Here is a 27,385-nt window from a genome sequence, read left to right as displayed (position 1 = left end):
TTATTGTAAAATTTTTATATATCTATGCTGATTGCACATAAAATAAAGAGATGAATCCAGGTTAAATCATATGTACTTTCCAATATGTGACAGTTTTTTAACCTACAATTTCATAATTTCATACAGTTTAATCTGCAGCATGGCCAGGTACACCTAAAATGTACATTGAGTTTCAAAGGAGGAGAGGGAAAATGGATTGATGGGAAAGGATCATTCCAATTCAAAAACACAAGAGGGAAATGAGTAAATTATGTTGAAAAAAATAACAGTTATTTTGCATATTTCTCATCTCACATTTTTTGATATTAACTACTTGAAACTTTCTCTTTTATTAGAGTCATTTGCAGTTTTCTGATATTCATTAGATATTTCAGACTGTCCATGTTTTTCCTTTAGTTGCATTTTTTTCTCTTACCCCCTAAATTTATAAAACTTTTCATGTATTTCCTAATATTGAGAGAGAAATGCTACTTCTATTCAGCCCCTAACTGAGGGCATTCTCCTTCCTCAGCTGTTCAAATATTTTAGCAGCCATTATCATATCACTAGCTTCCATCAAATCTCGATATTTTACTCATTGTTAAGAAAAATTGACTTTCTTTTCAAGTTAATTCTGGTCCTGTTGTTATAATTAAAAATTTAGCAGCTGTTGATTTGAATTTATGTCCCCAAAAATAAGAGCCAGTAGGAGAAATTGCAACTAAAATGAAAAAGAAAACGGAAAGTTTTCTTTAAAAATGTCTAGTTTGGTTTAGTGTCCTGTCTCACTACTTGTGACAAAAGAAAACACTATTCCATTCACATTGGAAAGGCAGTTTGCTATGGCTTGCGTTTGTGTCCTCCCAAAATTCATATGTTGAAATCCTAAACAAAGTGATGGTAGTAGGAGATGGGGACTTTGGGAGGTGATGGGTCAGAGATTAGTGTCCTATAAAAGAGGCATAAGGGAGTTAGTTCATTTTCCTCTTCCACCATGTGAGGACACAGCACGAAGGTGCCATCTATAAACCAGAAACAGGCCCTGGCCAACTACCAAACATGCCAGCACTTTGATCTTCAACTTCCCAGCTTCCAGAACTGTGAGAAATAAATTTCTATAGTGTATAAGCCTCCTAGTTTATGGCATTTTGTTACAGCAGCCTGAACTAACTAAGATGCAATTAACATTAGATACTGGGGGGAAAAGAAGGTATAGTTTATGTCATGATATAAATATTTGAATTGTTTGATAAGCACTAAATTAAAATCAATTCTCACGTCTTCATAATTTTGTGGTTTCAAAATCTTTTACAACATAGTATTAATAGGCATTTTCTAGATACCAGAGAAGAATCATAATTTTTATAGCATGACATTTTTGAGAATAAATTATTTTCTATAAATAAGGTTAAGTACTAAAAAAGGCACTTTAACTTTCAGATTATTTGTTATTAAGAGAAAGTACAATTCCATTTAAAAAGTAATGGTTTTGCAATCATACAATGTAGATTCAAATCATGCCTCAATCATTTACTAGCTGAATAACCTTAGACAAGTCAGTTACTCTTTCTAAGCCTTAGTTTCCTCACCTTTAAAATATTGATGATAGAAATTTACCTTTCAGGGTTATTGTGAGTATTAAAGCTATTGTATATAAAATACCTGTCACTGTGCCTGGCAGTGATAGTAGTTAACCAGTAAACAGTAGTCTAATTAACTTTTTTTTTTTTTTTCGAGACGGAGTCTCACTCTGTCACCCAGGCTGGAGTACAGTGGCGTGATCTCGGCTCACTGCAACCTCCCCTTCTTGGGTTCAAGCAATTCTCCTGCCTCAGCCTCCCGAGTAGCTGGGATTACAGGTGCGTGCCACCATGCCCAGCTAATTTTTTTTGTATTTTTAGTAGAGACGGGGTTTCACCATGTTGGTCAGGCTGGTCTCAAACTCCTGACCTTGTGATCCCCCCGCCTTGGCCTCCCAAAGTGCTGGGATTACAGGCGGGAGCCACTGTGCCTGGCCTAATTAACTTTTTTAAGGTATGCATAAGGCACAGCAATCACTGAGTAAATGTTGGATATTATTATTACTAGGATAATATATACATTAAGGTAAATCTATTCAATAGTCCAATACTTCTAAAAGATAATAATCCCTGGTCAGTTAATGTTGGAAATCCTGCATCTTACATTCCTTTTTAATTTATTCATTCACTCACTCAATAAATATTATAAAGCATCAAGCCCTCCTGGAGTTTGCAGTCTAGATAAAAAGACATACATTAACAGATAAATACATAATTACAAATGTTACTTAGTGATATGGAGGAAAAGAAGAGGCAACCAAGAAAGAGGTTAATATGGTGGACCTAATTTATATCGTGATGTCAGAGAAGGCTTTTCTGAAGAAGTATTTAGTTAGACCTAAAAGATTAATGGGAGCTAGAAAAAAGAAGAAAATAAAATTTCAGAAGATAGGAATAAATGAATGAGGCCATGAGTAAAACAAAACAAAACTAATAAAAGACACAGTCATTTTGAGGAATTAAAAGAAAAACTAATAGAGCAAGGGGAAAAGTGGGGCAAGAGGCAGTTGCAGAGGTAAGCAGGGGCCATATCACATACCTGCACAGGTCAGGATACAGAGTTTGAGTTTAAGCACTATAACCTTCTTCCACTGAAGAACTTAAGCTGATAAACAATGTTATCTGATTCATCTTTTTAAAAGAACACTAGAGAATTTTGGTAAAAGATGTCAGAGTGAGAACATTTTGCAGACTACTCTCCCTCCCTCAAAACCAGCTGTAAACAACAAAAAGCACCAAAAGAAGAAAACATCATCTCCAGTGAAAAACGAAAGGATCATAACCACAAACCACAAAATATGAAGATTACCTGCCCAATACTGAGATACTTTGGAGCGAAGGTGTTGAGAGATAACCAAATCCAAAAAACTCCTCAGACCTCAAACCTTGGATACATATTAGTCTTGAAAATCCACTTTTTTGATTATGATAAGGTTTAAGGGAATGTGCAAGCCACAGGAAATATGATTCATGACCCAGTAAAAACCCAACTTCAAAGAGACAAGAGTAGAAAAGGTGGAGCTGAAGAAGAACATACCTTTTTTATGATCTACAACCAGAATCCTCTCTGGTGAGAGGGGACAAAAGACAAGAAGAGCACAAATCCCCCTGTCACTTCTGAGAGAGCCTGTGATGCAAAGGGCTTCGCAACAAATTGTGCATGAACATGAGATGACACATGCCTCTGGGTAGAAGACAAAACAAATATGGTAAGATGGTGTTTTAGGCAGCAATCTAAATTTGACTCTGTGTACCATTCCACCTTACTTCCCTATGCCTCTCCATATACCATTCTGAAACAAATCACCAAGATAGAGTTGCCTTTATTTTAAAAATGAATAATAACCAGAGAGCAATCAGTAGAGGATTTATCAATAGATATTTGGAGGAGGGGAAAAGTGAGAGGACAGGAAAATAAATTTAAAGAACAAAGCTGGAGGCATCACGCTACCTAACTTCAAACTATACTACAAGGCTACACTAACCAAAACAGCATGGTACTGGTACCAAAACAAAGATATAGACCAATGGAACAGAACAGAGGCCTTAGAAATAACACCACACATCTACAACTATCTGATCTTTCACAAACCTGACAAAAACAAGAAATGGAGAAAGGATTCCCTATTTAATAAATGATGTTGGGAAAACTGTCTAGCCATATGTAGAAAGCTGAAACTGGATCCCTGCCTTACACCTTATACAAAAATTAACTCAAGATGGATTAAAGACTTAAATGTTAGACCTAAAACCATAAAAACCCTAGAAGAAAACTTAGGTAATACCATTCAGAACACAGGCATGGGCAAGGATTTCATGACTTAAACACAAAAGCAATGGCAACAAAAGCCAAAATAGACAAATGGGATCTAATTAAACTCAAGAGCTTCTGCACAGCAAAAGAAACTACCATCAGAGCGAACAGGAAACCTACAGAATGGGGGGAAATTTTTGCAATCTACCCATCTGACAAAGGGCTAGTATCCAGAATCTACAAATAACTTAAACACATTTACAAGAAAAAATCAAACAACCCCATCAAAAAGTGGGCAAAGGATATGAACAGACACTTCTCAAAAAAAGACATCTATGCAGCCAACAGACACATGACAAAATGCTCATCATCACTGGTCATCAGATAAATGCAAATCAAAACCACAATGAGATACCATCTCACACCAGTTGGAATGGCGATCATTAAAAAGTCAGGAAATAACAGGTGCTGTAGAGGATGTGGAGAAATAGGAATGCTCTTACACTGTTGATGGGAGTGTAAACTAGTTCAACCATTGTGGAAGACAGTGTGGCGATTCCTCAAGGATCTAGAACTAGAAATACCATTTGACCCAGCCATCCCATTACTGGGTATATATCCAAAGGATTATAAATCATGCTGCTATAAAGACACATGCACATGTATGTTTATTGTGGCACTATTCACAATAGCAAAGACTTGAAACCAACCCAAATGTCCAGCAATGATAGACTGGATTAAGAAAATGTGGCACATACACACCATGGAATAGTATGCAGCCATAAAAAAGGATGAGTTCATGTCCTTTGTAGGGACATGGATGAGGCTGGAACCATCATTCTGAGCAAACTATCACAAGGACAGAAAACCAAACATCTCATTTTCTCACTCATAGGTGGAAATTGAAGAATGAGAACACGTGGACACAGGGTGGGGAACATCACACACCGGGGACTGTCATGGGGTGAAGGGCAGGGGGAGGGATAGCGTTAGGAGAAATACCTAATGTAAATGACGAGTTAATGGGTGCAGCAAACCAACATGGCACATGTATACATATGTAACAAACCTGCACATTGTGCACATGTACCCTAGAACTTAAAGTATAATAAAAAAAATTTCTACTCAGTACCATTGTTTAAACATGAATTCTTAAAGCATTAATTCACTAACAGTATCCTTTTTTATTAGCACATAATAAAGAGAATAATTGTTAATGTGAAAAAAAATTATTTACCAGAAGAAGAATTACTCCATACAACAGATAAAGAGTTCAGTTATATAGGTCACTACATATTCAAAGAATGTCAAGATGACATTAACGTACAAAAATAAAGTTCAAAGAAGAGTTGTGAAAGATTTAAAAAATATGAAAGAGCAAAAAAGAAACTCTTTGATGAAAGCCATGTCAGAGCAATAAAAACTGATTAAATATAATTTAAAAATCAATGAAGGGATAGGAATATATAGAATAAATGAGTTCACACAAAATGAAATGGAAAAGAGCAATCATGATGACATGGTTGTAGAAAAGATAATAAATACCATTCATCATCACAAATGACATTTAACATATGCAAACTTGTATGCCTGAAGAATTTAGAAAAATGGAACCAACCAATATTTGGTTATTATAAGGGGAGGTCTTTCTATAATCTTCAGATCAAAATAATCTTCTGATCAAAAGAGTATTCCCCCAAAAACCTGATTCAGAACCTAATAGGTTTAAAGAACTTCAAAGATAAAGAACTGCATGGGTATATAGGCAGGAAAAAATTGTTACTTAAAAGTAGGAAAAACCAGGCTGGCTTCAGGCTTCTGAGTCACATCTACTTCAAGAAGCAGTAAGGCAATTCCTACAAGTTCATTATTTTATCACCATTCAGTCTCTCATTATCTCTCTAAAATCTACCTTTAGTCTTCTACACTGTGCTGAAGTTAGGATTCTCAAAGTTCAACAATGACTTCTTCATCAAAATATCCAATAGATTATCGCTTTTTCTCAGTTCTCATTCTCTTTGACTTCTCTGTCTCTTTTGGCCCTGCTGATCAATTCCTTCTCAAAAGTCTCTTCTTTGGCTTTTTGATATTGCTTCTTTCATATTTTGATATCACTATTCTTTTCTCCTATCTCTCTGACTTCTCATCACATTTCTGCTTTTTCTTTCTATAACCAAAAAGCAAACATCCCCCTCATTTGACTGGTGACTCTATGCCACATTCCTCTCTTTGAAAATCTATCCAACTCTATAGTTTCAACTATAAAAGTGAATAGAAATACTCCCAAATCTATATCCCCAGCCTTGACATCTCTTCTTTACTTCAGCTTCTTCAACTCTTCTAACAGCTTAATTACCAACAGTTCTTTAAATGTTTCATTTTTCTCTCCTAAAATTGACTTTCCCTCTTAATTACAGTTTTTAATAATGATATCACCATTCTCTCAATCTGCAGGCTTAAAATTTGATAGTCATCTTTTATTCTTTTCCTTTTTGCTTGGTCCCTAGGTCCCATTAATTTCCTAGTTCTACCAAGTCTTCCTACAAAATCTCTTGAATCCTACTTTTCCTTTGCATTTTCACTGCTGCCAACCTAGATAATGTTCTAATCCTCTAACACCAAGATGGTAACAGAAACTTCGTATCCTGGACACTGTTACCAGACCGATTTTCCAATTAATACCTCTGCTTAGAAACCTACAAAATTCCCCTTTGAGAACGAGATAAAGTTAGAATGATCATTTGACAGTTAAGAATGCCCACAACCTGACACCATCAAGCTTGGATCTTTATCTGTCTGCTTTAGAGGAAGAAAACCTGGATTCAAATCCTGGCTCTATCATTTACCAACAATGTCATTGTGGGAAAGTAAATTAACTCTTTGGGCTTCAGTTTCTTCACCTGAAAAATGAGGATAACACTACTAACTTTACAAAGTTATTTTAAGATAATATATGTAAAGAGACTGGTAGAGCATCTTTCTCAAGGAACTCAATAAATGATAGCTATTATGCTATCATAAAAAAAAACTCACCTACTCCTCTCACCTATCAAAATCTTACCCATTCTTAGAGCCTAGGTCATAACTAACTTTGTCCACAAGATCTTATTCTGAATAGCTCAGCTTTAAGTGACCTTTCATAGAGACTCCATCAAAAAATACTATTTTTTTAACCTTTGAACATCTCTAGCCCATACACTTACTTTGCATCTCTCTGCAGCATTTATCCTACTTTACTACAAGATATATTAAATAGTTATAAATGTACTTCCTTTATCTTCATTATGAAATATAAGATTTTTCTGAGCAATTACTGAGTTATACATACTTTGTGTTCCTGCTTTGCATATAGCAGAGACTAAGTAAATATCTGCTGAATATTACTGCTTCACCTGCCAATACTGAATGACTATTTTTGAATTTACAGAAGAGATTAATGCTCATCTGATCAGACTGACTTTTTCTGAAGAAAGTAAATGGCTTCCATAACTATTTGCTTAATATTATATGTCCAGTGATTCAATTGTATGACCAATATGTTGATAATTAATTGTCATAGTTGAAGAGTTTATTTCTCTATAATAGTATAGTCTTCATATTTTATTTTTAAACGTCTAAACATTTACTCTAGCAAGAGTGACTCAATACCTATCAAATCACTTCTAGGAATAACCACAAAGGAAACACAAGCTAAAAGACTGGCTTCACCTTCTCCCATTCTATGATTTCTAGAGCTAAGCCAAAGACTCAAATTTTATTTTCATTAAATAAATACTTTAAGATATATTTTAATCTACTTGAAATTTTGAAAAAAAATAATTTCTAAAGACATAAAGGTAAATTTAAGTATACAAATATGAAGCATAAAAAGAATATTTCCAACACTGTGATTTTAAATGACTTTAAGTGGTTTTTAAATGATTTTAGAAATTTTTAAATGTTGATCTCTAATTCCCACCTATACAACAAAAGAAATTCAGGGCTGAAAAGTTCAGTTTATTATCTCACAGTTTTGTTTACATGATATTAAACAAGTGCCTTGGTTGTCTTTTTTCCCCTCACTGAATTGACTGATAACTGGTTCTTTTTGTGTTAGGCAAGGGGAGCTTTAATTAACCCATAAACATAAATTGACCATATCACTAAAGACAGCCAATGATTCATTACACAATAATCTCTATCTAAAGTAAGTTTTACACTCTATTTTAATCCATTTGATGCTATTTTGCTGTAAGAATATTTAATGGATGTATTTAATGTATTTTTCTTTAATCTACCATATCTTTTATATACTTCTCTTAACATGACTATGCATTCTCCTATGGTTTTCAAAATATAAATATATTATCTATATTTAGCAGTTGAAATCCTGATTGAATTTCAACTGAACAAGAAAAACAAATAGTTTGCCCACTACTTCACCAGAATTAAGTCACCTTTCAGCCTACCAGATGAAGAACAAAAGCACGATATTTGAGCCAGGGTTACATTCTGGCAGATGTGTTACAGCAACCATAAATTCATTTACTGTGCCAGAATGCATTTCCATGACAGACTTTATCTGTTATGTATTGTTTGGTCCAGAGAACTCTCTTTAAAATGTATTTTAAAGAGAGTTTAAAATGTAAGTTAGCATATTAGGAGATATTAAAAAAAAAAAAACTTACGGGAGGTCCAGTGTCTCCTTTTGGCCCTCTCAGATACTCCATTTCAAGCATTGTATTTAGATCCTCATAATAATAATAATCATAAAGCTCAGTTTCATAGCTATTTTCGATGGGATAAGTAGCATCAGGATAAAATTCACCTTCTTTCCTTAGATCAAGGTGATTATCCACAGATGGCTCATTTGTCACTCTATGCAAGCTTGTGTTTAAAATTGGTTGCATTTCCATGAGTTCGTTAGTGTGTAGATTTGCTGTGATAGCCTTCTTGAGATTAGTAATTGTATCTTGTTTAATTTGTGGAAGAATAGATGGCATCTTCTTAAACAGTGACAGACCAGTTACTCTATCATCATGTTGTGTGATATTGTCAGACATGTTTAGGAGAGAACTAAATTTCTCTTTGGTATTCATTCTTGCCTCACTGATGCGATGAGTGGTCACTGACAGGCTGAAATTTGTCTGAGTATCTTCCTCAGTGATCATTTCTTTGGCCTGAATCCCATGGTTTGTGAGATCCACAGCAGAGACATTTCCTGACTGAAGAGAAGATAACTGAGATCTTGATATCTGGTGTTCTTGTCTTTTATATGCGGTTTCAGAATCATTTTTTATGATATTTGGAATGCTTTTGCCTTCAGTAAATGTATCCTCTGACAGTACTTTTTCAGCAAATCGTTTGGGTGGGGGAGAGTGTTCCGGTATCTTAGGTGGTATGAGAGTTGTACAAGGAAGGCTTTTTTCAGGTTGGTATTTGTCCGCTTGGCGACACTGCTGTTTCACATATCTGCAGTAGTCTGCAGATGCTTCTGCAGAAGGAATAATATCTAACTGACATACTATTCCTTCAAAATGGACAGAATTATTATTCATACTTCCTAAAGTAAACACACTATTAGAATCAAAGGTCTGAACTTCTGGAATAGTCTCTGTGCTAAAATATTTCTTTCCACACTCAACAAACATTGAGACACTTTGGTTTCTAATAGTAATGGCAAATGAGTGCCATTGCTTATCATGAACACTGTAGTTGAAAACTGCAGGCTGCTTTCCTCTAATGTGTACTACTAATTTTTTAGGTAGTAATTGTACTCCTAATTGCAGTCTATTTTTATTTCTAATGCTGAAGAGAAATGCATTGTTCACCCGATGTGACTGTAACCCAGTTAATATTGTAAACGGCTGCCCCAAGTTGACTGGTAAAATTTTCACGAAAGGTGTCTCGATATAAGCATCATTTTTAAAAATGACTCCTGATTCTGTTAAATGGACCCCCTGAGGTAACAGTGTAGATGCTGATGGTACAGCAGTCGCTGATGATGAGTGTCTTACGTCTTTGCCTCCAAGGCCTAGTTGATGAAGAATATCTATGCCTGGAAATTTAAAAAAGAGAGAGAGAAAGAATCTTAATTTTATGGATTCATGTGTTCATATAAATGTTTGAATATGATAAAAATCTTCCTTGTAGCAACAGTAATTTCTAAAATAAGCATGTTCTATCAATAACTAATTATGGGTAATAAGAAATAGGGAGGGGGAGAGTAAGACATTATACTCAATAATTTAAATAAAGTACATGCCCCTCCCCCTACACACACACCAATCTCTAAACCCAAAACTTATTTATTATTAGTTTATTTCTTATTTTAGAGACAGGGTTTCCATCTGTTACCCAGGCTGGAGTGCAGCAGCATGATTATAGCTCACTGCAGCCTTGATATCCGGGGCTCAAAGGATCCTCCCACCTCAGCCTCCCAAGTAGCCAGCACTACAACGGCATGCCATCATACCTGGCTAATTTTTGTATTTTTCATAGAGACAGAGTCTTGCTCTATTGCCCAGGATAGTCTTGAACTCCTAGGCAAAAGCAATCCTCCCACAGCACTGGGATTACAGGGATTACAGGTGTGAACCACCACGCCTGATCTCCAAAATTTAATTAGTTTATCTCTCTTGTTTGCCATTTTACTGATTCTTATTTGTCACTTCAATGAATATACATGTTCAAAGATTCCCAGATCCCATTTGTTTCTTTGATTTAGAACTTAAAATTTAATGAAATCTGTGTTAAAGTGAAAGTGGAGTCATACTTCCAAAGATAATTGTGATTTGGAAAACATTTTATAAATTAGGTTCACACAATCCCTTAAAGTATAATTTTTCAGGCTGTTTTTCCTTCTAACCTTCTGGGAATTTACAAGTTGCATGGAAGCTTTCCCAATGCCTACTACCTTAAGTGTGTGCTACGCTTAAAGTATTCTGGTTACCAAAGTCCTTCGACAATTCCTGGACAAAAGAATTTAAATTCATTTTATTGGTGATCACTCTGGTTTTTCTGTCCCTTCCAAGCTTCTCTTTCTTCCACTTTTCCAGTCCTCCAGAGTAACTTTTATCCAACTTTTAGACTCTTTCAATATCTATTATGTAATATGCATTTTATATAATATGGATTTGATATAATTGTGGATTTCTCTGATTTATTATTCATCGTAATATTACCAATAGTATATTGTTTGTCTCCTTTACCCAATTAAAAGCTTCTGGAAAACTGGATCTGTCTGATTCATTATTGGATCTCTTCAGCACCTTCCTTGCAAATAGTTCTATAATTTCAGAATGAATGAATTTGTCCCACAGCAATCTGACCAGGTCTCATATTCACCTCTGGAGTCATATAAATTTAAATATCACTTAAAAAGAATGACAAATTCTGTCTTTAAAATACAGAACAGCATAGTCAGCTGCATGATCTTTATTATTCTTTGGGTTATAAATTTCCCATCTGTATCTTTGTATAAATATAATCATCTCCAACCAGAAATGTTACAGAATTGTGATAAGTGAAAAAAATAAAAGTCTTTGAAGATTAGCCAGGAACGTTTGGCATCACCTTACTTTTTCCTTTTGTAGGAAATTAGTAGATATTTGATAATGCATGCTTATTACAAATAGCAAAAGATACGAGAGAATCTCATTTCCCAAGTCTCACAACTGTGTACAACAATGAAATAATTACTGAATGCCATTCCTGTGTAATCTAGCAATGCAATTAAAATGTTTTTAACAGAGATCTTCACAAAACACTCAAGTGTTTTATTTTAAGGTTAGAACAACCATCATTTTATCAATAAAATAGTTGTAATTTCATGACATTTTTAAAGGATAGCAATATTTGTATCTATGATATTGTATGACCAACTTTTCCACCAAAATATTCCTAACACCAGTGTAGAATTATATGCACCTCCAGGAATTTAGGGACATATTTCAAAGAGGCCCCACATAATCAACAAAAAAATACCTTTGACTTCTTATGTTTTATCATCATAATTCACACAAAATTTAAACTTTAATCCATAATATGGCTGGTTGTTTCAATATACAATATAAATTACTTATGAGCTAAATCAGCTAATTGTACTCATCCCCAATCTTCAGTGAAAATTTACACTGCCGAAACTAGCTATGTTAGTCTGTGACATTGGATATCCTCACCCAGGTTTACCTAACTCTAAAGGTATGCCTAGCTCAATCTGAGAAGTAAACTATGGAAGGAACCCTGCTTCTGTGGAAATCACAATGCTTAAATTTAAAGTATATATGATCATAAAGTATCTGAAAGCTATAATTCTGAAATACCAAATAAGCTACATATGTAAAAAATAATCATACATGTGGTATATCAAGGGCTGCACGCTGCCCCAAGAACATCTCCCCTTGCATTTATTAAGAACCCCTGCCATCTAGTGCTTCGAATTTCTGACCCTATTATACAGGAATATCATTGGGAGGAGTATTATTTGAAAACTTTAAAAAGCATATGTGTGTTTTCAATGTTTCTTTATATGTATATTAATATGCTTCCTCCAATTCTATTTTTAGTGGAGCTTTTATGACAAATAGCTGTTTTTTAAAAATCAAATGTGTTTGAACACTTATTACTGAATAAATTTCCTGTTATTGAACCATGATTGCATCCCTAAAATAAAATCTTATTAGTTTTACGTTATTCTTTTGGTATCTCACTGGATTATTGACTAATAATTTTATGTAGAATCACTACATCAATATGTACGAGTTGACTGGTCAGTGTTTTTCTCTTATTGTCCTATCTTTATCAGACAATAAAATTGAAATTTCATTATTTTCTATAGACTAAAACAATTTCAGTAACCTTTGAAATTACATTTTTTCCCAAAAAGTTACAAAAACTCACCTATAAACCAAATTGATCATGTTGGCTCTTTCATTGATAGTGCTTCATTCACTTTCCTAATCTCTTCTATGTTAATTGATTTATTCTAATTTTCCACTGCACCTTGAGACAATTTTAGAAATTTATATTTTTCTATGAAATAATAAATTTCCTCTAGGCTTTTATATGTATTACCCAGAAATCTTCACATAATAATCTCTTACAATTATTTTTGTTTTCCTATGTCTGTGGCCCTGTCTCATTTTTCTAATTTTGGTTATTTTGCTCTATTTATTCTTAAGTCTGTCATTATTGGTGATTTCAAATGTATACAGCCTTCAGATTTATTTATCTACTATTTTTGTTCATTTTCTCTATCATTAATTTTAGAATTTATCTTTATTAATTATCTCTTCCCATTTTATTTTGTTTTACTCTTTTGCTAATCTCTGAAGATGAATAATTAGTCCTTTATTTTTCTTTTCTTCCTTGATAATGAAGGCATTTAAGTTATACATTTTCCTGAGTGCTGCTTTAGCTGCATCCCATAGATTTTGATATGTAGCATTTTCATTTTTGTTGTTTTCTGGAAAGTATTTTTATTTGTATTTTCTCTTTGACCCAAGTGGTTTAAGAAAAAAGTTTTAAATTTTCAGTTAGGAAGGTCTTTTTGTTTTCTGATTTTGTTATTAAAATCTAACGTAATAGTATTATGATCAGAGAATGGTGTCTAATCAGCATTTTCTTTTTCAAAACTCAATTAGCCTCATAAGTGGTCAATTTTCAATAACATTTCATAAGCACTTGGAAAGGTGTTTGAAGGTACAAAATTTAATACATACCAGTTAGTTGTACCTCATTGTTTATGTTATTTATATCCTCTATATTCTTATTTATTTTTGTACAATTAATCTGCCATCAACTGAGAGATAAAGTATCTTACCAGTAGTGTGTCTATTTGGCCTTTTCTCTCTTGTGGTCTTTGCTTTATGAATATTGATGTCATGGTTTTTATGCATAGATAATCATACAGTTCACATATTTATTGAGTACTGCACCTTTCAGAATTACAAAAAGACCTTCTATGTCTAGTTTATTGGGTTTTATATTTTTGGCATTACCTTAACTGATAGTAAGACTAAGCTTCCCTCATCTGACTTTCTTTTTGTTTACATTTGTCTGATATACCTTTGCCTTTGTTTTTGTTTTCATCTACTGAGAAACACTATGTTTTAGGTAAAGACAAAGGGATTGTATTTGTTTTTTGATCCAGTCTGAATTTTTTTCTTTGAATGTATAAACTAAATCTATCTACATTTGCTAATATTATGGTTTGTTTAATCTGTTGTATTATTTTATGTTTTACCACTTTAATTTTTTGAAGTCTTTCACTATGTAGTTTGTTTCCTTTGCTTTGCTTTGCTTTGTGTATGCCTTTTGAGATTTAGAAGGGTTTGTATTTTTATTCTAAGGGTTTCCTTTAAAATTTTAAATGTATATAATGCCCCCAGTCCTTTCATTACACATATCTATTAATTCTTTCCTTTACACAATGTTTTATTTTCCTCCCTTTAACCCTTTCCCATACCTTCTAATATTAGTCTATAGGAGTATCTTTCATAGTGTTTATCTTTTCATTCTTAAATATCCTTATATTTCTTTCATCTAATTTACCAACTGTAAAATATTTAATTCCCAGCTTCTTCAGATAAGGCAATCAGCAAAGTTAATCTACTCTTCCTATTCTTCCTCTCTTCTCCTACCATTTTTCTGTAATTGTACCATTCCTACATTGTTAGTTTGTATGGCATTTATATTTTTCTTTTTCCCACATTTTCTTTTGACAAATAGAGCCAGACTTTTGTAGTAGCTTCCCCAATCACTTCTCTTTGGCTGAAGTTTATCCTCTATTAGTTTCCTCAAGAAGGTTTATGGGAACAACATTTCCCGAGTGTTGGACTTTTCAGAATTGATTTTTTGTAGGCTTGTACCTTAAATTTCATGGGATATAAAATTGTTTCATGATACTTTATTTCCTTGAATATCTTGCAGCTGCTGTTCCATGGTTCTCAGTTAGTCTTTCTAAATCTGAAGTCAGCTAAATATTTTTCTCCTTACAAGTGACTCCGTAGTTATCAACATTCTTCAAGAGTTGTTCTTTATCTTTGAAATGCAAGAATTTTATAAGAACATGGCATCATATTGACCATTCTTGATAAATGTTTCCAGGTGCATAGTATGATCATTCATTGCACAGGTTCAAATTTTTTTTATTTACTTCAGCAAACTTTTAATGAATTGTATCCTTGAATATTGGTTCTATTTCATAGTTTTGGTTTTCTTTTTATATATATACTTTAAGTTTTAGGGTACATGTGCACAATGTGCAGGTTTGTTACATATGTACACACGTGCCATGTTGGTGTGCTGCACCCATTAACTCGTCATTAACATTAGGTATATCTCCTAATTCTATCCCTCCCCCCTCCCCCCACCCCACAAAGGCCCCAGTGTGTGATGTTCACCTTCCTGTGTTCATGTGTTCTCATTGTTCAATTCCCACTTATGAGTGAGAACATGCAGTGTTTGGTTTTTTGTCCTTGCGATAGTTTGCTGAGAATGATGGTTTCCAGCTTCATCCATGTCCCTACAAAGGACAGGAACTCATCATTTTTTATGGCTGCATAGTATTCCATGGTGTATGTGTGCCACATTTTCTTAATCCAGTCTATCATTGTTGAACATTTGGGTTGGTTCCAAGTCTTTGCTATTGTGAATAGTGCCGCAATAAACATACGTGTGCATGTGTCTTTATAGCAGCATGATTTATAATCTTTTGGGTATATACCCAGTAATGGGATGGCTGGATCAAATGGCATTTCTAGTTATAGATCCCTGAGGAATCGTCACACTGATTTCCACAATTGTTGAACTAGTTTATAGTCCCACCAACAGTGTAAAAGTGTTCCTATTTCTCTACATCCTCCTCTCCAGCACTTGTTGTTTCCTGACTTTTTAATGATCGCCATTCTAACTGGTATGAGATGGTATCTCATTGTGGTTTTGATTTGCATTTCTCTGATGGCCAGTGATGGTGAGCATTTTTTCATGCGTCTGTTGGCTGCATAAATGTCTTCTTTTGAGAAGTGTCTGTTCATATTCTTTGCCCACTTTTTGATGGGGTTGTTTTATTCTTGTAAATTTGTTTGAGTTCATTGTAGATTCTGGATATTAGCCCTTTGTCAGATGAGTAGATTGCAAAAATTTTCTCCCATTCTGTAGGTTGCCTGTTCACTGTGATAGTAGTTTCTTTTGCTGTGAAGAAGCTCTTTAGTTTAGTTAGATCCCATTTGTCAATTTTGGCTTTTGTTGCCATTGCTTTTGGTGTTTTAGACATGAAGTCCTTGCCCATGCCTATGTCCTGAATGGTATTGCCTAGGTTTTCTTCTAGGGTTTTTATGGTTTTAGGTCTAACATGTAAGTCTTTAACCCATCTTGAATTAATTTTTGTATAAGGTGTAAGGAAGGGATCCAGTTTCAGCTTTCTACATGTGGCTAGCCAGTTTTCCCAGCAACATTTGTTAAATAGGGAATCCTTTCCCCATTTCTTGTTTTTGTCAGATTTGTTAAAGATCAGACAGTTGTAGATATGTGGCATTATGTCTGAGGGCTCTGTTCTGTTCCATTGGTCTATATCTCTGTTTTGGTACCAGTACCATGCTGTTTTGGTTACTGTAGCTTTGTGGTATAGTTTGAAGTCAGGTAGTGTGATGCCTCCAGCTTTGTTCTTTTGGCTTAGGATGCACTTGGCAATGCGAGCTCTTTTTTGGTTCCATATGAACTTTAAAGTAGTTTTTTCCAATTCTGTGAAGAAAGTCATTGGTAGCTTGATGGGGATGGCATTGAATCTGTAAATTACCTTGGGCAGCATGGCCCTTTTTCACGATATTGATTCTTCCTACCTATGAGCATGGAATGTTCTTCCATTTGTTTGTATCCTCATTTCAGTTTGTAGTTCTCCTTGAACAGGTCCTTCACGTCCCTTGTAAGTTGGATTCCTAGGTATTTTATTCTCTTTGAAGCAATTGTGAATGGGAGTTCACTCATGATTTGGCTCTCTGTTTGTCTGTTGTTGGTGTATAAGAATGCTTGTGATTTTTGAACATTGATTTTGTATCCTGAGACTTTGCTGAAGTTGCTTATCTGCTTAAGGAGATTTGGGGCTGAGACGATGGGGTTTTCTAGATATACAATCATGTCATCTGCAAACAGGGACAATTTGACTTCCTCTTTTCCTAATTGAATACCCTTTATTTCCTTCTCCTGCATGATTGCCCTGGCCAGAACTTCCAACACTACGTTGAGTAGGAGTGGTGAGAGAGGGCATCCCCGTCTTGTGCCAGTTTTCAAAGGGAATGCTTCCAGTTTTTCCCATTCAGTAGATATTGGCTGTGGGTTTGTCATAGATAGCACTTATTATTTTGAGAAACGTCCCATCAATACCTAATTTATTGAGAGTTTTTAGCATGAAGGGCTGTTGAATTTTGGCAAAGGCCTTTTCTGCATCTGTTGAGATAATCATGTGGTTTTCGTCATTGGCTCTGTTTATATGCTGGATTACGTTTATTGATTTGTGTATGTTGAACCAGCCTTGCATCCCAGGGATGAGGCCCACTTGATCATGGTGGATAAGCTTTTTGATGTGCTGCTGGATTCATTTTGCCAGTATTTTATTGAGGATGTTTGCATCAATGTTCATCAGGGATATTGGTCTAAAATTCTTTTTTTGTTGTGTCTCTGCCAGGCTTTGGTATCAGGATGATGCTGGCCTCATCAAATGAGTTAGGGAGGATTCCCTCTTTTTCTATTGATTGGAATAGTTTCAGAAGGAATGGTACCAGCTTCTCCTTGTACCTCTGGTAGAATTCGGCTGTGAATCCATCTGGTCCTGGACTTTTTTTTGGTTGCTAAGCTATTAATTATTGCCTCAATTTCAGAGCCTGTTATTGGTCTATGAAGAGATTCAACTCCTTCCTGGTTTAGTCTTTGGAGGGTGTATATTTTGAGGAATTTATCCATTTCTTCTAGATTTTCTAGTTTATATGGGTAGAGGTGTTTATAGTATTCTCTGATGGTAGTTTGTATTTCTGTGGGATCGGTGGTGATATCCCCTTTATCATTTTTTATTGCGTCTATTTGATTCTTCTCTCTTTTCTTCTTTATTAGTCTTGCTAGAGGTTTATCAATTTTGTTGATGTTTTCAAAAAACCAGCTCCTGGATTCATTGATTTTTTGAAGGTTTTTTATGTCTCCATCTCCTTCAGTTCTGCTCTGATCTTAGTTATTTCTTGCTTTCTGCTAGCTTTTGAATGTGTTTGCTCTTGCTTCTCTAGTTCTTTTCATTGTGATGTTAGGGTGTCAATTTTAGATCTTTCCTGCTTTCTCTTGTGGGCATTTAGTGCTATAAATTTCCCTCTACACACTGCTTTGAATGTGTCCCAGAGATTCTGGTATGTTGTGTCTTTGTTCTCGTTGGTTTCAAAGAACATCTTTATTTCTGCCTTCATTTCGTTATGTACCCAGTAGTCATTCAGGAGCAGGTTGTTCAGTTTCCATGTAGTCGTGCGGTTTTCAGTGAGTTTCTTAATCCTGAGTTCTAGTTTGACTGCACTGTGGCCTGAGAGACAATTTGTTATAATTTCTGTTCTTTTACATTTGCTGAGGAGTGCTCTTCTTCTAACTATGTGGTCAATTTTGGAATAAGTGCGATGTGGTGCTGAGAAGAATGCATATTCTGTTGATTTGGGGTGGAGAGTTCTGTAGATGTCTATTAGGTCCACTTGGTGCAGAGCTGAGTTCAATTCCTGGATATCCTTGTTAACCTTCTGTCTCGTGGATCTGTCTAATGCTGACATTGGGGTGTTAAAGTCTCCCATTATTATTGTGTGGGAGTCTAAGTCTCTTTGTAGGTCTCTAAGGACTTGCTTTATGAATCTGGGTGCTCCTGCATTGGGTGCATGTATATTTAGGATAGTTAGCTCTTCTTGTTGAATTGATCCCTTTACCATTATGTAATGGCCTTCTTTGTCTCTTTTGATCCTTGTTGGTTTAAAGTCTGTTTTATCAGAGGCTAGGATTGCAACCTCTGCCTTTTTTTGTTTTCCATTTGCTTGGTAGATCTTTCTCCATCCCTTTATTTTGAGCCTATGTGTGTCTCTGCACGTGAGATGGGTTTCCTGAATACAGCACACTGATGTGTCTTGACTCTTTATCCAATTTGCTGGTCTGTGTCTTTTAATTGGAGCATTTAGCCCATTTACACTTAAGATTAATATTGTTATGTATGAATTTGATCCTGTCATTATGATGTTAGCTGGTTATTTTGCTCATTAGTTTATGATTTTCTTCTTTAAAAATTTGTATTATGAGTATATTGAATCATTGTTGTCTTCTATATGTCTCATATATCATTTCTCTATAATCTTTTTTATTATGTTCTTTAAATTCATTTTTGTTTGTTTGATTTTCTTATTTCTCTTTACTGTTTCCTACAAAGTATAACTTCCCTTTGTGCTCCTTCCCATTTCATCTTGATTTATGAGGTAAGTTTTCTATGACTTCTTTACTGATTTCTACAAGCTCACAATTCATATCCTTTTAATATATTGCCTTCTTTTACTTTTCCCTGAGTTCTTTCATTTCTGCCTTAGTATCTTTCTTTGTATAGGTGATAAGGGGGACACATTTGGTCAGAATATTTGTCAGTTTAACAGCAATATTTTTTTGTGTGTACATTCTCATTTTTGCTGCTTTTCCTTACATGTTTCCTTATTGTATATTTCTACTTGTGCTGTGCCAACTCCTTTTGCTCATTAATTCCTAGCCTAGCAACTTATAGAAAGATGCTGGCAGAAGAAGAGGATGGGCTGTGACTTCCAAGTCTCAAAACCCAAAGGCTCTGCTCCGGTACTACCAGTTTCATTGTAAATGGCTTCTAGCCCCACCTTCTTCTCTAAACCAAATCTAGTCCAGAAGGACTTCTGCAGCCAGCTTTATATACAACCCTTCATTCTCTTTCCTCCATATCCACTCACATTGGTATATGCTTCAGAATGAATCCTTCATCTCAGTGAGTAGATTTTTGCATTTTCTGAGATCTGTCCCCACTGATCCATTTTAGCTATTATCTGTGCTTATTTATTATACTTTCCCCTTGGCAGCTTCTGCCTTCCCCAGACCCTGTAGCACTTGTGTACAAGGGCTAAATATATATTTTGGGGTGTGTTTCTCACCTTCAGGAAGTCTGGTTTTGCTGGTGCTTTCTGAAGTCTCACTATTGACCTTATTCCATATGGCATCTGCTTTTCTGAGCACATTTTGGGTATTTGCAGATTATATTAGTCCCCTAGTTTTGCTGAAAGTGATTTTTAAGTTTATTATTTCATTCATTTTTTTCTATTGTATGATATCCAAGGCCAAAAATGGGAAGATAATATCTCTTGGTTTCAACTTTATACTTAAAGTCTACACCCATTTCACAAATGAAAAATCTCTGAAGCACAGAGAGATTAAATAACTTGGTAAAGGTCACACAGCTGATAAATGGTTGAGCTGCATTTGAGCCCAATCAATATGGCTTTAAGGTCTCTGACTGCTCCACCACACGACCTCTCAGCCATTATATTCCCCACACCACTCCACATATCCCTTGGCAAATCTCACTAATTAATCATGGCAGTATTACTTTTACCCCACAGAAATCTCAGTGGGGAATACTCTCTAGATAGCCACCAAAATTGGTACCTGAAGTGAAATCATCAAATTGTCACCCTAATTTTAAGCTTTCTTACCTGAGTATGAATACACTTAGCAAATGTGTTTGAGCAAGATCTTAAGAGAAGAGAGATTAAAGAACACTTAAGGGTAGAAGGCACATATGACTGGAGCTGAGGAGAACTGGAGACAAAAAAAAATGGGGGTGGGCAAGAGAAGAAGAAGAAAGGCTTTCACTCAGAGGTCAGACTCTTTAACATGTAATTTATACCTGGACTTGGATATCACCAAATTACAATTAGGGGTTGAATTTAGATATTTCGTACCAATGTTTACAAGAAATAACTACGTTGCCGGAAGTAAATTGCTTGTTTTGTGAGTGGCCCTATATAAAAAATCAATCCAGTTCATGTCACTTGGAAAATCAGTTACCATTTAAAGAATATTAATGATCAACCCAGCACTATATTAGGTGCTTTACATTTTTAAAAAATAAGAATTATAGCAGCATGTATTAAATTTCCATGTACCAAGCACTATTCTAAGAACTTTAATATTTTAAGTCACATAATTTGCATAACAACTGTATGAAGTAGGCACTGTTGTTATCTACATGTGAGAGTTAGGAAAAGTAAGTCATAGAAAAGTTAAATTATTTGCCCAAGCTTACCCAGCTAGGGAGTGCAGAGGCAGAATTTGCATGCAGGTCATCTAAGGCCAACTTCTTAACATGGTGAAATTTAGGAAAGGTATGTGTTAACTAACAGCAGAACTGACTGTATCTCCTTCCTTTATTTGCTTCTGAAGTGTAAAATAAATGGTGGTGTCACCAAGACAACGACTTGTTCTTTTTTCTATAAATACCAGGCCTAATGACTTCATCCAAACCATGGCTGCAACCACCACATATGCTGACTCACAAACCTCTCTTCTGGGCTTGCATATCCAATTGTCTATTGAATTTATCCAATAGAAATGAGATGTTTCAAAAGCATTTCCACTTCAATGTATTTTCCCCAAACCTCATTTTTCTTACTTGAGTGCTTCTCTCACTGAAGAGTCTCACAACCACACAAGCAGGCAGAACAATCTTTTTATAGTGTAAAGTAGATTATGCCAGTCTTCTGACCAAAATCCTCCAATGGCTTTCCATGGTATAAGACACCTATGCCATTTATTCTCTTCTTATCTCTCTGATCACATCTCCTATCATTTTATCTTACCTAATTTTGCTCCAGCCAAACTAGTATTTTCCTTCATTCTTAAACCCACCCAACTAATTTTAAACTCATGGCATTTGTACTTACTGTTCTTTCTTGGGATGCTTTAAACCCATGTATTGATTTTAATCTGTATCCTTGTATTGATTTTAATCTGTATTCTTAACTGTGAATATAACACTTCAGTGAACTCTCTGAGTATAACGAATTTTGGTAAGTTCTGTGAGTCCTTCTAAAGCATTACTGAGGCTGAGAGTAGTCTTGGGGACACCTTAACTTGAAGCTAGTGTCAGAAGTAAGGGTGGTCTTTGGGACAGCTCTCTAACTTTATACTACCCTGATATGGTTTGGCTGTGTCCTCACCCAAATCTCATCTTGAATTCCCACATGTTGTGGGAGGGACCTGGTGGGAGGTGATTTGAACCAGGTCTTTCCCATGTTTTTCTCGCAATAGTGAATGGGTTTCACTAGATCTGATGGTTTTTTAATGGGGAGTTTCCCTGCACAGGCTCTCTCTTTGCCTGCTGCCATCGAGGTAAGATGTGACTTGCTCCTCCTGGCCTTCCACCATGATTATGAGGCCTCCCTAGCTATATGGAACTGTAAGTCCATTAAACCTCTTTCTTTTGTAAATTGCCCAGTCTTGAGTATGTCTTTATCAGCAGCATGAAAACAGATTAAGACATATCCCTTACTTATTTTTCTCTTCACTGATATATCTGCTCACTTCACAGCATTCTCCACTCTCTGTATTTACTCTTCCTTGAATTTCTTGCCATAACAAAGCTTATCTGCTTTTTTTTATCTCATCCCGTCAAAGCCCTGCTAAGTATATCCCTTCATGCCAATCTTTACTCATCCTGCAAGGCTCAGTTCAAGTGGTTACCTCCCCTTTAAGTCATCAGCGCAATTTTTGTTTGTTGTTGTTTCGTTAAACACTGATGAGAAATAGATCCTCTCTTAGTATGCTAATAAAATCAGTCTTATAAGCTTACAAAGCTGACATACTATATAAACACAGACAGCCCAAACTTACTTGCCTTTCATTTGAAACTTGTAGAGTAAGCAGCACTGATATTGTTGTCACAAGTTAGAATAAAAGAAAGATGAGGGAGAAGGAGAAAGGGGGAGGGAGAGGGAGAAGAGAGAAGAAGTAGATCGAGAAAGAGGGATGGAGAAAGAGTGAGGGAGAAAGGTGAAATTAAGTCTTAGTAGAGGATAAAACTATGACTCATAACCAAGCCTTTGACTCTAAACTCAGTGACTATATCAATTGACTCTGTGGGGGGAATATAGTATATGCCTAAAGAAATAGATATGGGAGATCCAATGGTTATAACTCATTTTACAAGTACAGAGAACCAAAGAACCATTAAATGTGTCAATATTCAGCGATAGTCTATCACAAATTGGAAGAAGAAGAATTGTATTATTATGTTTACTACCTCAAAATGGACAGATTTTTACATTTCTTAGTAATTGGTAGTTTAAAATACTTAAAAGACAGTTACCAATTTTTAGATAAAAAGGAGTAATATATCGCTTTATAAAGTATAACAAGTTACAGAGTTAACTTAACTATAAATAACTAAATTAATATAACATAGCACTTAAATTTAATGAATTCTCACTGTTTTAAATTTTCATATGTCTTGATCAGTTACATCCCAAAGCTATATTCTTTCCAGTTTGTAGGAAAGAACAAATATGACTGTTTAAAATAAAATCACCAAATTTGCAAATGAGAATGATTATAGACTTCAACATACTTTTCTTTTTCTTGCCAATTTACTCAAACTGACTAAATTAACTAGATAATTGCCCAATATTCATTTTGTATTATTTTTATAGTCTCAGCTAAATAGTCAATATCAGAATCAAGACTCAAATACAGCTTCCTAGCTCCAGTTCACTGAATTAAGGAACTAAAGGAAACTGTTTAAAATAAACCATTTTATTTTATTTTTTCAATATTATGAGGATATGGGAAAAGAAAAGAATCTGGAGTATTCCCCTTCTTCTAATCAAAGTTATTGTATCCTTATGTAACAGGCACTGTGCTAAGCACTTTACATGTGTTATTTTATCCACACGACAGCCTTGTGTAGTAAGTATTACTATTTTCTTCACTTTAGCATTGTTAAAAATGAGGCTCAGAGAGTATTTAAGAAACTTGCTCAAGGTCAGTTAGCTAATAAATGGTGGAAACTGGGCTTAACTCTAAGATGCTGGCTCTGGAACACCTGTGCTTAAATACCACTGTCACACTGGGTATGTTAAAGGTGGCAATCGTTTCTTAGAAGTATTCTTACTTTAAATAGCACATCTATTCTGTATAAAGAGATAAATGCTAATTTATTTATAAAATGAGAAATGAAGCTCTAAGCTATGTATAGAAGTTTTGGCTAAGTGCCCATACAAGTGTTTGTGAAGAAAGGACTTGAAGTTACTGCAGCTACAATGAACTGCTTCTGTTAACAATAAACACATTTCAGATTAATTTCTATGGGAAATTCTTCGGGATGAGTATTCTACACAGAGATTTTTACACACGTGGTTTTCACACCTAGGGATCATGAACCTGAGAAAGATGTGCATGTTAAGAATTAGTTACACATTATGCATGGTGCAAGTCATTGTAGAGAAGTGTTGTAGCTATGCCAACATCTCACTGGCAGCCATCCCACCAACACAGACAAAGTAATAACGAAAATACACATATCAGGTAAGAAAAGGTATCTACATCTGTCAAATCCTCAGAAAACTCAGACTTACATAATTAATTTTTCTGGAGATAGAATCATTTATTCATTAGATTACACCTAAAACTTGGACATAAAAAATATACAATTTACATCTATTAATAAGGTACTTAAAATGTTTTTTCTTAGCTGTGTTAAAATTTAAGGGAATTTACTGAAACCATGACAAATCACATAGATGCTTATTTCTTCTCATTCTTAAAATCTTACTCAAAGGAGAATAAGGAAATGTGGTTTAGAACTACAGGGAAAAAGTTAATGAGTAGAAGAGAGAACAGCAGACAAAATATATCAACAAATTTTTGGAAAATGAAAAGCACATGAAGAAATTACCAGAGCTGAAAAAACTGAACCTAAGGGCTTCAGAGGCAAATGCTAATGACAGGCAGGCTGATTCATATTGCAAAATCCTGAAAAGGCTCAAGAATTGGAGGCACCAAATCAATGAATTCAGCATTGAGGCTTCAAATTGGGGGTTGAGGATATGTGAGGGTGGAGGATTGAAAGTTTGCATAAGAAGTTTCCAGACTAAAGGAGACCAAAGGTTAATGACATAGAAGCATTGAATCAATCATAGAGGAAAATGGAAGGGAAGCTCTGTATTGAGAAGGGATTTGGCTAAAAATGACATACAAAATTGTGAGACAATCCTCCCCCCATCAACCCAAGAACCTCTTTATATCACTTAACTCTAATAACAGTGGCAACCAGGATTATATTCTACAAGTAAGGTGTTGGAGGATCCCTCTCTAGAGAAGTTCTGCAGCCTTAGACATGTGTAGCCTAACAAAATAGTCAGACAGGTTTCTACTTAATCATCCTCTATGTGAAACATCTCAGTTAACTAGCCTACCCATGCAAACAGTTGTTAAGCATATTTTTAGTGTCTTACTTTTTTTTTTTTTTTTTTTTTTTGAGACAGAGTCTCACTCTGTCGGCCAGGCTGGAGTGCACTGGCACGATCTCAGCGCCCTGCAACCTCTGTCTCCTGGGCTCGGGTAGTTCTTCTGCCTTAGCCTCCCAAGTAGGTGGGATTACAGGCATACGCCACCACATCTGGCTAATTTTTTTGTATTTTCCAGTAGCGATGGGGTTTCACCATTTTGGCCAGGCTCGAACTCCTGACCTCAGATAATGTACCCGCCTCAGTCTCCCAAAGTGCTGGGATTACAAGCATGAGCCTCGCATCTGGCCAGTGTCTTACTTTTAAATGATAACAGAAATGTTGCATACTTATAAACAACTTCTCCAACATAAAAGACAGACCAATACAAAAATTTAGAACAAAGACAATGCAGAGAGCAGAAGTTGAAAAAATCGTCATTCTTATCCTTACAGAGATAAAAGTAGACATTGCATCAAAGAAACGAGAACAGGATGAAAAAAAAAAAAAAAAGACTAGTCTCAGTGAAAAAACCCTTAAAAATTTAAACACAGAGGCCAGGCGCTGTGGCTCACGCCTGTAATCCCAGCACTTTGGGAGGCCGAGGCGGGCGGATCACGAGATCAGGAGATCGAGACCATCCTGGCTAACATGGTGAAACCCTGTCTCTACTAAAAATACAAAAAATTAGCTGGGCGTGGTGGCGGGTGCCTGTAGTCCCAGCTACTCGGGAGGCTGAGGCAGGAGAATGGCATGAACCTGGGAGGCAGAGCTTGCAGTGAGCCGAGATTGCGCCACTGCACTCCAGCCTGGACGACAGAGTGAGACACTGTCTCAAAACAAAAACAAAAACAAAAACAAAAACAAAAACAAAAAACAAAAACCAATTTAAACACAGAAGAAATAAGAAATTAAACAAAATGTTTGGAATAGTAAGTGATGAAAAATCTCACATAAAGTAGTACATAAAACAAAGACGGAAAATAGGATCTAAAAATAAGAAAATAAAGAGCCCAATACTGAAGATTTAATATTTAAAAGATATTGAAGAAAGAGGAAATAAATATATCAGGAAGAAAAACATAACGCAGGAAAATTCCCAGAAAATTAAGGATGCTTCCACACTGAAAAGGCCTACTAAGTGCCTAGCACAATGAATTGTAAAAAGACCTGTACCAAGAGAGATTATTGTAACCTTCCAAAACATCAAAGATAAATAGATGATCTCAAGGGATTAAAAGGGAAATTAAAAGGTCACATATAAAGGATCAAGAATTAATATAACATCAGATTTAAAAAGTCTGCAAGCCAGATAAAAAAAGGCAAAAGATGAAAATATTTCAAATTCTGAGGGAATAATATTTACAGCCTAAAATTTTATACTCACCTGAACTACCTGTAAGACTGAGAATAAACAACATTCTCAGAAATGGAATGTTGTAAAAAAATGCACCACCCAAGTGCATATTCTCAGGATGCAACTAGAGGATATGCTGCACCCAAATAAGGAAATAGACTTTGAAAAATGACATAAGACTTCCAAGAAACTCCATCTAACACAGATATCAGCTCTACTGGAAGCTTAGAGAACTACTGGTCCATAGCAGAGCAGAATTTTAGCATGCAGAAGGAATATCTCCAAGAAAAGAATCAAATTTCTGGAGTACTTGGTGCGTTTGGGGGAAAATATATTTCAAAATATCTGAGATTTAGTGATAGTGACATAGAACATAAAGCAAACAGAAAAGGAGGCAATCTTGTAAATTCACAAGAAAAAAATATAAACGTACATGGCTCAGGGATAAAAAAAATATACAGATGGTCATAATAAGCTGAATTGTGAATATTAATTTAACCAAAAATTGGATAAAACTATATTGAGAGAATAGAAGTAGGGAAAGGAGACACAGAGAATAGTAATGTTAAGTCCTCATCATTAATAATAGGAAGTCAATATAATATTTAAACATATTATAGTATTAAATATAGATGTTAAAACCAAAAGAAGGTGCTAAAAGAGTTTGGGCAGACAATACTAGGAGTGGGTAAGGGGAAGGGACACTGCTTTTTACTAT

The 27,385-nt window shown here is 35.2% G+C and overlaps 1 protein-coding gene across 3 annotated transcripts in view; it reads right to left on the bottom strand.

Annotated features, from left to right (window-relative positions):
- Positions 1 to 27,385, bottom strand: part of COL24A1 (collagen type XXIV alpha 1 chain) — a 404,401-nt gene that overhangs the window by 363,747 nt on the left and 13,269 nt on the right. For all 3 annotated transcript variants that reach the window (XM_003805298.6, XM_034934180.3, XM_055116591.2), the window contains one exon: positions 8,481 to 9,850. In XM_003805298.6, coding sequence (XP_003805346.4) covers positions 8,481 to 9,850 — 1,370 coding nt within the window. The remainder of the gene's footprint in view (positions 1 to 8,480; positions 9,851 to 27,385) is intronic.

Source organism: Pan paniscus, chromosome 1 (genome assembly GCF_029289425.2).
Source record: "Pan paniscus chromosome 1, NHGRI_mPanPan1-v2.0_pri, whole genome shotgun sequence".
NCBI lineage: Eukaryota > Metazoa > Chordata > Mammalia > Primates > Hominidae > Pan > Pan paniscus.
This window is presented reverse-complemented; position numbering and strand designations above follow the sequence as displayed.